Source organism: Hyla sarda, chromosome 5 (assembly GCF_029499605.1).
Source record: "Hyla sarda isolate aHylSar1 chromosome 5, aHylSar1.hap1, whole genome shotgun sequence".
In the NCBI taxonomy this organism is placed as follows: Eukaryota; Metazoa; Chordata; class Amphibia; order Anura; family Hylidae; genus Hyla; species Hyla sarda.
Genome location: NC_079193.1, coordinates 244,755,678 through 244,768,909, shown reverse-complemented (window position 1 = coordinate 244,768,909; position 13,232 = coordinate 244,755,678). Strand labels below are relative to the sequence as shown.

At 39.4% G+C, this 13,232-nt stretch overlaps 1 protein-coding gene across 5 annotated transcripts in view; it reads left to right on the top strand.

Annotated features, from left to right (window-relative positions):
• ZNF407 (zinc finger protein 407) overlaps nt 1-13,232 on the top strand; it is a 598,515-nt gene that overhangs the window by 255,529 nt on the left and 329,754 nt on the right. For all 5 annotated transcript variants that reach the window (XM_056521427.1, XM_056521429.1, XM_056521428.1 and 2 more), the window contains exon 4: nt 146-220. In XM_056521427.1, the coding sequence (XP_056377402.1) occupies nt 146-220 (75 nt within the window). The remainder of the gene's footprint in view (nt 1-145; nt 221-13,232) is intronic.

Here is a 13,232-nt window from a genome sequence, read left to right as displayed (position 1 = left end):
CCCCTTTTATGGTTTAGTTTATTTTTGGGGATTATCGCACCAGAACCAGCAATGTTTACAAATATGAAATACAGTATCTGGTAAAACAGTTTTTCTTGTATATTTTAAACATGCTTATAACATATATATGTTTCCTTTTTTTCAGGGTGGCTTTTGTTATGAGAAAGCATCTGAACACACATTTACTGGGAAAGCATGGAGTTGGAACACCAAAAGAAAGGTATTTCAACCGAGAAAATGACTGTTTATAGTATAGCACTCCTATTGAATCTAACATTAGGCACAGTTTATGACATTTTCTCTATTATGAACTGTTGTAGTAAAATATTTGAAACATTTAACCCCTTTTTAAACAGGCATATTACACATAAACCAAAACAGTGCAAGACGCCAGAATGTTTATGGGTAGCCAGCAAGGGGTTAACCTACAGTAATATGGAAAAATAAGATGGTATCAAAAATAGTTGTTACTACCATTATGCTTTTGAATCAGAGAGGTCTTGTATTACGTTATTTTAGCTGATAGTCTTCTGCTTCTGTTCTGTGGGATTTCAGATTATGTTTCCATTTTGTGACTGACGCAGGAGCAGTACAATGTGCCAGATTGTAATTTGGTTAAATTTTTATTATTGCATATTTAAAATGTTCAGTATGTTTTTTAACAATATCTTTATTTATCTGTATAAATGAAACATGCCTTTTATACTGCATTTATCTTGGTTACCATGGATTTAGCTGTACCCTTTAGAAAGCAGCATTCTAATATTTACTTGTGTCAAACCAAAAAACTTTAGTATAGGTCATTTTGTAGCTTATGCAGTATAGTATAATAAAGGCAGTTAGTAGAGAATAAAGTTGAGGCTCTTGTAGGTACCTTGTATATACCTATTCTACTTGCTGTGCCATTATAGGTTGTCTGTCATCTTAATTTCTTCTCCCTCTCTGATACAGCTTTCCTAATACTGCCTACAAGATGCCTCTGGCTGTGTAAAGACAGAGGTGATGGAGTCTTATCATTGCACTTGCTCTGAGTCCTATGCAAGTGCAGCAAGTGACAAATCAGTGATCATACAACTTCTGTCCCCTAACTCTCATTCCTGTGAGATGCAGCTTCAGCCTGTCTACTTGCAGTAGGTTTTACTTGCAGGAGGCAGGGGAGATCAAGATTAGGGTGCATCTCGTAGAACACACTAGATAATCTGCAGGTAGAAGAAACCGGCAGCATGAGTTAGTGATATATGTCTGCTGCTAAATATAGGGCATTTTATACTATGTGGCTGTAAAGACCCTTTCTGTCTTATCTAAGGGATCAGATGTGCAGTGATATAGTATAAAATGCCTTATATTTATCAGCAGGTGTATAAAACATCACTAACTCACACTGCCTGTTTCTTCTACCTGCCTGCTTATTCTGTGGGCATACACGGACCATACAGAAGAAAGGGGAGGTTAGAATTTAGTAAGCAGGGGAGGGATGTAAAAGCTTACAGCAGAGACTGATCTTCTGTTGCAATAATAAATAGGGCTCAAAATGTATAAATGCAACTGAACTATGATTAAACTATTTACAATACAGGAATATTGCCAGTGAATTACCTTTATACAGTATGTTCAAAAAAAATGTTTTGCCGGACTTCAGTGCATCGGTTCCCAAACTTGTTTGAACCATCGTCCCCTATTCCTCTGGAAATCTACCTTTTTTAACCCCTTAACGACCACGGACGTAAATGTACATCCTGGTGCGGAGGTACTTTTACGTCCTGTTAATGACCCCGAGGATCGGAGCGGTGTTCGCGTCATACACCGCAGCCGGAGACCCGCCGGTAATGGCCGACATCTGCGATCGTCCGCCATTAACCCCTCAGATGCCATAATCAATACGGATCACGGTATCTGTAGCAATGCCCATGTGAAAATAGATGATCGGGTAGCCCTTATCGCTGCCACGGGGATCCGATGATCTGTAATGGCAGCCGGAGGTCCCCTCACCTGCCTCCGGCCATCTCCTCGGGTCTTCTGCTCTGGTCTGAGATCGAGCAGACCAGAGCAGAAGATAGCCGATAATACTGATCCGTGCTGTGCCCTATGCATAGCACTGAACAGTATTAGTAATCATCTGATTGCTATTGATAGTTTCCTATGGGGACATAAAAAGTGTAAGAAAAAAAAAAAAAAGTGAAAAATCCCTCCCCCAATAAAAATGAAAATTGTCCCTTTTTCCCATTTTACCTCCAAAAAGCATAATCATTTTTTTATAAACATATTTGATATTGCTGCATGCATAAATGTCCGAACTATCAAAATATAATGTTAATGATCCCATACGGTGAACGTCGTAAACATAAAAAAAAAAGTCCAAGAATGATGCTTTTTTGTCACATTATATTTAAAAAAATAAATAAAAAGTGATCTAAAAGTTTTATATATGCAAATGTAGTACAGTGGTCCCTCAACATACCATTGTTAATTCGTTACAAACGACCCATCGCTTGTCGAATCCATCGTATGTTGAGGGATCCGTGCAATGTAAAGTATAGGAAGCTGTACTCACCTGTCCCCGCCGCTCCGGACCAGGTCCTCACCGCTCCCGATGCTGTCCCGCTGCTCCGGTGTCTTCTTCGCGATCCTCCGGCTTCTTCCGCATCTTCTGCAGGGTCCGGGCCTGGCATTCTGGTGACGTTATTACGCTGCTGCGCCGGCGCGGCGTGCGTAGTGACGTAATAACGATGCCGGAAAGTGAGGCCCGGACCCTGGAGAAGATGCGGAAGACGCCGGAGGATCGCGAAGTGGACCCGGAGCAGCGGGAATAGGTAAGCGAACCTGCCCGGGATGCTTAAACTGCTATCCGACAGCAGCTTAAGCATTTTGAGCTGTCGGATAGCAGTTAATGCGATGGCCCCGACATATAAAAGCATCGTATGTCGATGCTGACATCGACATGCGATGGCCTCTGAGAGGCCATCGTATGTCAATTTTATCATATGTCGGGGCCATTGCATGTCGGGGGGTTACTGTATCAATAAAAAGTACAGATGATGGCACAAAAAAGGAGCCCTCATACCGACCCATATACGGAAAAATGAAAAAGTTATAGGTGTTCACAATAGGGCGGTTTTATAATACTGATTTTGTACAAAAAGTTTGAGATTTTTTTTATAGAAATAGAAAAGTATCTAGCCATGGGTATCATTTTAATCGTATCAACCCACAGAATAAAGAACGAACACATGTCATTTTTTACTATAAAGTGTACAGTGTGAAAACGAAACCCTCCAAAATGTGCAAAATTGTGGTTTTTATAAAAATTTTCTCCCTAAAAAAATTATTCTTTGGGTTCGCCATACATTTTTTGGTAAAATGAGAGGTTTCATTACAAAGTACAATTGGTCATGCAAAAATAAGCCCTTACATGGGTCTAGATGGAAATATAAGAGAGTTATGGATTTTAGAAGGCGAGGAGGAAAAAAAACGCAAAACATTTATTGGCCTGGTCCTTAAGGTCAAAATGGGCTTGGTCCTTAAGGGGTTAAACAAACAAAAAAGAGGCAGTGACAAATCTTTGTTCTTTTATGTATCTAGATTTGTAGAATATACAGTTTTTTTTATGGGGGAAAAAAAACTAAAATTCTATTAAAATTAATAAACTTGGTTTTTGTTTTTTGCTCTGCATTAGATATACCATTTTTTTTTTGGACGCACCACACTGTATTATTCCAGTGTCCTCCAGTGGGCAGGACACTGGTACAATGGAAGACAAAAGTAGGAAAATCAGTTATGATGAATTAACATAAAAGGGTAAAAACATAAAGGGGCAGAGTGGAAAACTATAATCTTTTTCTGTCCTAATGGAGTGGCGCTCCGGCCTTTCTAAATCTCCCTAGCTTTTTTTGAGAAATCCAAAGTCTGTCTTAGCAAGGAGAGCTTTTTTACAACTAAAGAATGTTTTGTGAAATTTTGCTAGTTTTGATTAATTTAGTGAAAATGCAATCAAGCCAGCACTATAGGATATATGGTCACCCATCTAACTTGTTGGCACAGGCAGGTAGTACGGTTGACACTGATGATAATCATACTTGCCTACCCCCGATGCGTGGTCCTGTTCCCCCATTATCCTTCCAATTGGGGCGACAGGCACGAATGGTGCTTCCTGACATCACCACTGCTGCTTCCTCAAGCCTGCTCACAGCGGGGCTCAGCAGAGAAAAGATATCTGGAAGCTCCGCCCGTGCCCCAAGCATGTCACCCCAATAGTCTGGTGCATCTGACATTCTAAATAATATGGTAAATCTAATGCTGAGCAAAGAAAAAAACATGGGCCTTGATTTACTAAGAGTGGAGTTTTCTTTGTGTGTTTGATTCCCAATAGGTATTCCATGGTATTTACTAATGTTTCCCTATGTTTTGCTTCTTGTACAACTGCTCTGAGCTGTGTGGTTTTCCAGAGTTCAAATCCACCACATTTTCTGTGGAAACATTAGTAAATATGTTGGAATTTTTTGAAAATGTTGGGGACATACCTCTTTTTGGAGGCCACGCCCCCTTTTTACTGGTGGTTTATGCCCATTTTTCAGTTTTTCTAAGTAACATTGAGAGTAGGTCGGATCTTTTACATTTTTTGGTCGCACATTTTGGTGCAGACACAATTTGTGGCACAATACACCAAATACTGGCGCACTGTGCCACATTTTGGCGCACAACCTGACAAAACTGGTCAGGTTTACAATAGTAAATCAGGGCCATAGTGCATTAGTTGCATTAGAATTTTAGTTTTTTTTCCCATCACAAACCACTGTATACCCTACAAATCTAGATACATAAAATAATACAAATTATGCACTGTCTCTTTCTGTTTGTTTGCTTACTTAACTGGTTGCCATCTAAGGGCGAGCCGGCTCGTCCTAAGATGGCAAACAGTGCACGGCACAGGCTTCTTACTCCTGCCCGCACCATACTGGGCGCGTCCCTCCACTGATTCCTGTAGCTAAGGCCACCGTTAATAGCCGACATGGCTTAACCAGGCTTTATCAATCGAGCACAGAGCACACAGATCAATGTAGTTCTGTGGAACTACATTGATCTGTATGAGGAATCTAATGATTCCTCCTAAAAGTCCCCTAAGGGGACTAATAAAGTGTAAAAAAAGAAAAAAGAAAAGTTAAATAAAAGTTTAAAAAAACACACATATTAAAAGTTTAAATCAACCCCCTTTTCCCAAATTCCATATAAAAAATATGTAAACATAATAAAAATAAACATATGTGGTATCACCGCGTGCGCAAATGTCAGAACTTTAAAAATTAATGTTCATTAAATCCACAATTGTGTATTTTTGGCCACTTTGTATACCCTAAACAATTTATAAAAAGTGATCAAAAAGCCCCATCAAAACAAAAATTGTACAGATAAAAACTACAGTTCAAAGCGCAAAAAAGTTATAGGGGTCAGAAGAGTACATTTTTTAACTTACTAATTTACGTGCAAAAAGTTATAATTTTTCAACAGACGTAAAACAAAACTAAACCTATATGATTTGGGTATCATTTTAATCGAACGTACCTACAGAATAAAGATAAGGTGTAATTTTTACTGAAAAGTGCACTGGGTAAAATCTGAAGCCCCCAAAATGTACATAATGGTGTTTTTTTCAAATTTTTTTTGGTTTCTTTTTGTTTTTGGTCCGTAGATTTTGTGGTGCGATTATTGATGTAATTATAAAGTAAATTTAGTGGCGCAAAAAAAGCCCTCACATAGGTCTGTAGGTGGAAAATTGAAAGTGTTCTGATTTACAGAAGGTGAGAAGAAAAAAAGAAAGTGCAAAAATGAAACAAATCTGTGGTCTTTAAGGGGTTAAAGAAGGTAGATTTCCAGGGGGACACAGAAATTTTTTTCTGAAAAGGGGACAATAGGTCAAACAAATTTGGGGACCACTGCATTATAGCCTGATAACTAACTGTGCCTCATTGTAGCTTTGCCTTTTAGCCTGGCACGTTACACCTACCCCGTTTGTGCTCTTGAAGCTAGTAAAACATTTTACCACTTTTATTGATGAAGGTTTAAGGCTGCTGAAGACTGGAAACTTCTTCATCAGCAAAGCAAACGTTCATTTTTCTGCAAATTGAGTTATTTTTTTCTTACCTGTTTAAAACATTAATGTTCTGGCTGGAATAGTGCAAGCTTGCTACATTCTAATCTCTCCAGGACAATCTAATCTGTTTACTTTGTGCGCTTTCGATTTGACTCTGTTCTCTGATAGGTTGCATGTTACAGCAAATTATGATAGAAGCTAGCTAAATAGGTTGTGGCAATTAAATTAATAATGCATTTACTTTGCTACTATTTAGACTTGGTGCTTTGACTGATATATGCAAAAATGGTAATTTATTAAAAGCAAATTCATGTAATTGTACTGCTGAGTTTGATGGACCAAAAAAAGTTGTCAGCATGACTATCATCAAATAAACAAAAATGAAAGAAGTTCTTACATTTGAAGTTAGAGCAGCGTATTATTTCTGATGGCAAAGAAGGTACTGACAGCATAGCAAACAAAAACAACTTGTTTCTAGAACATTCCAGGCATATAGGAATTCTGCATCTCTTCTCAGCTGCTTTCCATATTCCTTTTAATATTGCTCTATTTTTCATGATGCCCTGATAAGTACATCACTCATGTTGCAATTCACAAGATTGGTATCAAACAATTGTGATGAGTACTTTCAGACGATAGCAAGATGTGTGCCAGAAAGGCAGATTGTGCTGAAACTGAATATATCAGCAACTACTGAGTGTTTTTCCTGTGGTAGAAAGTTAACTCATCTGTGCCAGGAAGCCACCATTGCTATCTTCCACCGGCACTTTTCAGGTTGATTTCTGTCAATAATAATAGAGTGCATTTAGCATAATTACTTTTAAATAATCTTTAAAAGCTACAGTACTTAGCATTTGTCCCTATTTTTTAAATTAAAGAAAAAACTTCCTAACCTATAGGTCAGTGCTCCCTCGAAACACCACTAAGGCTTCTTCATAAATGTACTTTAAAGGGGCTGTCTGGAAATACACATTGATTATCATAAATGTGTGGTCATGGGAGTTAATTCTGCAGGACCCCCACCACTTTACAGAACAGAGGGACGACAAGACAACTAACCTATACTGTGTATGCAAGCAAGGGGGTTGTGGGAAAGTGTGTCCTCTGTTGCCTGGCAACAGCAAGGTCACAGTTCAGAGAGGAAACCAGGAAGTGATTAGATCCTTGGGGGAGACAAACAGTGCAATTATGTAGGTCATTTTACCTAAAAACCAGCAGATTTGTACTCTTGTGGTACACATCTGGTTTTATTAACTTTGCTGCCAACTTAGTTTTTTGGGAAAACCCCTTTAATTAAGATTATGGAAGCTGATCTCTGCGACTACATCTGTAAGAATTATTTTTTAATGTCTGTTTGCACAGCCAAATGCATTATTGCATGTAGCTTTAGTCTGCCTGTATAGACATGGGCACCTAATTAAAGGAAAACTGTCATCCCATTCACCCACACTTAACTCAATACACTGGGTTATAATGTGGGTGAACAGGAGATCGATGAATAACATACATGCCTTCATTCCAGCGCCCATTCCCTCTGAAGGTCTGCTTCTTTCTTCGGCAAATTGCGCATTGGAGGTGGGCCCGCCGGGTGAATTTGAATATTCATGGGCGCTGGTCATGTGTAATTTTTCATTGCACTGCCCACTGTTCCAAAAGTCTGTCAAACACCAGTGGGGTGTAAATGCTCACTGCATCCCTTATTACATTCTGTGAGGGGTGTAGTTTCCAAAATGGGGTCACATGTGGGCGGGGGGGTCCACTGTTCTGGTTGCATGGGGTCTTTGTAAACGCACATGGCCTCCGACTTCCATTCCAAACAAATTCTCTCTCCAAAAGCTCCTTGTCTTCTGAGCATTGTAGTTCGCCCGCAGAGCACTTGACATCCACACATGGGGTATTTCCATACTCAGAAGAAATGGGGTTACAAATTTTGGGGGGCATTTTCTTCTATTACCCCTTATAAAAATGTAAAATTTGGGGGAAAAAACTGCATTTTAGTGGATTTTTTATTTTATTTACACATCCGACTTTAACGAAAATTTGGCAAACACCTGTGGGGTGTTAAGGCTCACTGTATGCCTTGTTACGTGCCTTGAGGGGTGTAGTTTCCAAAATTGTATGTCATGTGTTTTTTTTTTTGCTGTTACGACACCATAGAGGCTTCCTAAATGCGACATGCCCCCCAAAAACCATTTCAGCAAAATTTGCTTTCAAAAAGCCAAATGTGGCTCCTTCTCTTCTGAGCATTGTAGTGCTCCAGCAGAGCACTTTACGTCCACATGTGGGGTGTTAAGGTCACGGCAGGTGGTGGATCCTCTGGGCCTATGTTGATGATGACTTGAGCCGTGCCAGGGAACGGAGTCTAAGGTTCCGCTGGTTTTCACCAGAGCCCACCGCAAAGCGGAATTGTCTTGCTGCGCCAGGCGGTACCCAGGTCACTAAGCCTGGCACAACTCGTCCACACAGGTAGCTGAGAGGTGGCATGGCACAGGAGGAGACTGGCAGAACTTGGCAAGATGGCAGCAGGTCAGGGCAGGAACACATATGCAGGGTAGAAATGAACAGGTACACAGTTACAGAGACACAGAACTTTCACTATGGCAATAGACAACCAAAGATCCAGCAGGGAACCAAGGAAGGAGCTGATATTTAACTTCTCAAGGACCCATGAGTCCGATCCCGTTCTATTATGCGGGGCCACGGCGGGGCCCATGGTTAATAGCGTGCAGCACTGATCGTGGTGCTGCGTGCTACTAATCCTTTAGATGCGGCGTTCAAAGTTGAACGCCGCATCTAAAGTGAAAGTAAAACCATGCCGGTTAGCTCAGGGAGGTGTTTGGGATCTCCACGGTGAAATCACGGCATCCCGACCAGCTTACATGACAGCCGGAGGGTCCTTACCTGCCTCTATGCTGTCCGATCGCCGAATGACTGCTCAGTGCCTGAGATCCAGGCATGAGCAGTCAAGTGGCAGAATCATTGATCACTGGTTTCCTATGAGAAACCAGTGATCAATATAAAAGATCAGTGTATGCAGTGTTATAGCTCACTATGGGAGCTATAACATTGCAAATAAAAGTTTAAAAAAAAGTGAATAAAGATCATTTAACACCTTCCCTAATAAAAGTTTGAATCACCCCCTTTTCCCATAAAAAAAAAAAAACAGGGTAAATAAAAATAAACCTATGTGGTACCGCCACGTGCGGAAATGTCCGAATTACTAAAATATATCGTTAATTAAACCGCACGGTCAATGGCGTATGCGCAAAAAATTCCAAAGTCCAAAATAGTGCATTTTTGGTAACTTTTTTTAAAGGTATAAATACGACAAAATCAAACCTATATAAGTAGGGTATCATTTTAATCGTATGGACCTAGAGAATAAAGAGAAGGTGTCATTTTTACCGAAAAATGTACTGTGTGTACTGTGCAGCCCCCAAAAGTTACAAAATGGCATCTTTTTTCAATTTTGTCTCACAGTGATTTTTTCCGTTTCGCCGTAGAAATTTTTTTTCACTAAAATGCTGGTGTTACCCTAAATTTTTCAGAAGGGAAAATAGGAAAAAAAGCCCACCAAAATTTGTAACACCATTTCTTCTGAGTAAGAACATACCCCATATGTGGATGTAAAGTGCTCTGCTGGCGCACTACAATGCTCAGAAGAGGAGTGCCATTGGGCTTTTGGAGAGAAAATTTGTCCGGAATTGAAGGCCACGTGTGTTTACAAAGCCCCCATAGTGCCAGAAGAATGGACAAAATGTGACCCCATTTTGGAAACTACACCCCTAATGTAATGTAATAAGGGGTACAGTGAGCATTTGCGCCCCACAGGTGTCTGACAGATTTCTGGAACAGTGGTCCGTGAAAATGAAAAATGTAATTTCCCATTTGCACAGCCGACTGTTCCAAAGATCTGCCATACGCCAGTGGGGTGTAAATACTCACTGCATCCCTTATTAAATTCTGTGTGGGGTTTAGTTTCCAAAACGGGGTCACATGTTCTGGCACCACAGGAGGGGGGGGGGGGCTTTGTAAACGCACATGGCCCCTGACTTCCATTCCAAACAAATTCTCTTTCCAAAAGCTCAATGGCACTCCTATTCTGAACGTTGTAGTGCGCCAGCATACCATTTGACGTCCACACATGGGGTATTTCCATACTCAGAAGAAATGAAGTTGCAAATTTTGGGGGTCATTTTCTCCTATTACCCCTTGTAAAAATGTAACATTTGGGGAAAAAACTGCATTTTTTTCGTTTACACATCCAACTTTAACAAAAAGTCATCAAACACCTGTGAGGTGTTAAGGCTCCCTGTTCCCCTTGTTACTTTCCTTAAGGGGTGTAGTTTCCAAAATAGTATGCCATGTGTTTTTTTTTTTCTGTTATGGTACCATAGGGGCTTCTTAAATGCGACATGCCCCACCATTTCAGCAAAATTTGCTTTCCAAAAGCAAAATGTGACTCCTTCTCTTCTGAGCATTGTAGTTCGCCTGCAGAGCATTTTACGTCCTAACATGGGGTATTTCCATACTCAGAAGAGATGGGCTTACCCAAAAATCATTTCAGCAAAATTCACTCTCCAAAATCCCATTGTTGCTCCTTCCCTTCTGAGCCCTCTACTTGAGCCCGCCGAACACTTGACATACACATGTAAGGTATTTCATTACTCGAGAGAAATTGGGTACAAATTTTTCGGGGGCTTTTTCTGCTGTTACCCCTTGTAAAAATTCAAAAACTGGGTCTACAAGAACATGCAAGTGTAAAAAATGAAGATTTTGAATTTTCGCCTTCACTTTGCTGCTATTCCTGTGATACACCTAAAGGGTTAACAAACTTTATGAATGTCATTTTGAATACCTTTAGGGGTGCAGTTTTTATTATGGGGTCATTTGTGGGGTATGTCTAATATGAAGACCCTTCAAATCCACTTCAAAACTGTACTGGTCCCTGAAAAATTCCGATTTTGAAAATTTTTTGAGAAATTGGAAAATTGCTGCTGAACTTTGAAGCCCTCTGATCTCTTCCAAAAGTAAAAACATGTCAACTTTATGATGCAAACATAAAGTAGACATATTGTATATGTGAATCAATATATAATTTATTAGGAATGTCTATTTTCCTTACAAGCAGAGAGCTTCAAAATTAGAAAAATGCTAAATGTTCAAATTTGGAATTTTTCACCAAGAAATGATGCAAGTATCGACAAAAATTTACCACTAACATAAAATAGAATATGTCTCGAAAAAACAGTCTCGGCATCAGAATGAAAAGTAAAAGCATCCCAGAGTTATTAATACTTAAAGTGGCAGTGGTCAGATGTGCAAAAAACGCTCTGGTCCTACAGTGAAAATTGACTTGGTGGTTAAGGGATTAAAAAATGAAAAAAGCAATCTTATTGGTTGCCATTGGCAATTGCTCACTCTTCCTCTACACATTTTGATACATCACCCCCATTTACTATATTATATGGATTTGATTCCGTGGGAACTATGCACTGAATCTGCTGATTCAGAGTATGATCTCTCATAGCCTTTTGGTATTATAAAGCCTACCAATTTACTTCCTATTTTTAAGAAGAGTCATATCATTAAGAGAACTGCAGCAGGGACTCTCAACAGTGTGGAAAGCTAGCGTGGTTCAGTCCACAGTTTATTTGGCGATGGCTATGCATTTACATGTCCCCTTTATGGAAACCTTAGGGACCCCAAAGTGAGAGCACCCATAGATTGCTGGAGCTTCTCTGTAATTACATATTACATTTTACATGAAATTGACTACTTGGCCAAACTTTATCTTGTCAAATGTGCGCTATTGTGTTAAGTCATGAGAAATTTATTTAGAGTATAATTTTACCATTCATAATACAGGTTATTTTAATACAGGTGATTCAATAATTTTTCCTTTACTTGATTTGAAAACAAACAAACAAACCATAAACCATAAACAAATATTACAAATATTTTTCTTAATAAACATTCTAAAATAATGAAAATACCTGAAATAAATGTAAGTAGAAGGAGTTAAAAAGGAGAAATTCTTCTTCAAAGAAGCATGGGCAAATGCATAATGTAAGTTTGCTCATAGTAATATAGTGAATGTTTTAGTTTTTTATTGGCATTTGAACATTTACAGGTCATGCATTGCAGAAAAATAAAGTAACAATCTCAAAACAAAGCTTAGCAGATATTACTGGTAACACTGAAATAAATGGGGGAGGTAAGTGGCATCATAGAATGACAGAACAACATTTACCTTTTGTATCCAGCTGTTTGTCTTCTACTTGCTGTGACCCAGCAGAATACAAAAGATCTTTCATTCTGGGATCGTAAACCAATATAAGTTAGTGTAAATAAATGGCACAAGCATAATTTATTCAGGTTTTCCCCCCAGTCTACTGTAAATCTTGTGTTGTTAGTTTAAGTGTATAAACAGCCTGTGCAGATGAGTGGCCAATTCTGTACTGACTACTGCTACTGCTGCTGTTTAGATTAGCAGGAAGCCTTTGACTTTCTTCATACTGATTTAAAAGTGATTTTTTTTCTTTTTGGACATTTTAAGTCTGGCAGTGTTTCTTAACTTCCGTGTTTCCTGTTTATTATCATAATGCATGGGATACAGTTAAATACTGAAATACATCATAACAGCATGCAGCTGAAATTCTTTGGATATCTGCAGAAAGTATAGCTGTGCTAGCTCCCTATCTTTGTCCTTCACTCCCACAGTTAGCATGATTTACTTAAAGGGATACCCCGGTGGGGGAAAAAAAAAATTCATATCAACTGGCTCCAGAAAGTTAAACAGATTCATAAATTAGCGTATAGAAGAGTAGTTCGGCACTGCTGGCTTCTGTACCTGAAGGCGGGTGGACACTAAGTCGCTGTAGCGGAGTGAGGATACGGTGGTGCTCAGACTCACGTAGAATATAACATCAGTGCATGAGGAAACAAAGAAAAGTCGGCACTCACCGGATTTCCAATTCAGCAGATTTTATTGCACATTTCTCACAGCCGTAGTACAGTTCTCGGGGAGACGACTGATTCTAGTTTTTTGTTTGCGGCAAACATGTGTTACCGCATTATCATGTAGTATGAATATGGGACTTTTAGTCAAACCAAGAGTTGAAGACTTTATTTTTTGGGTAACCAA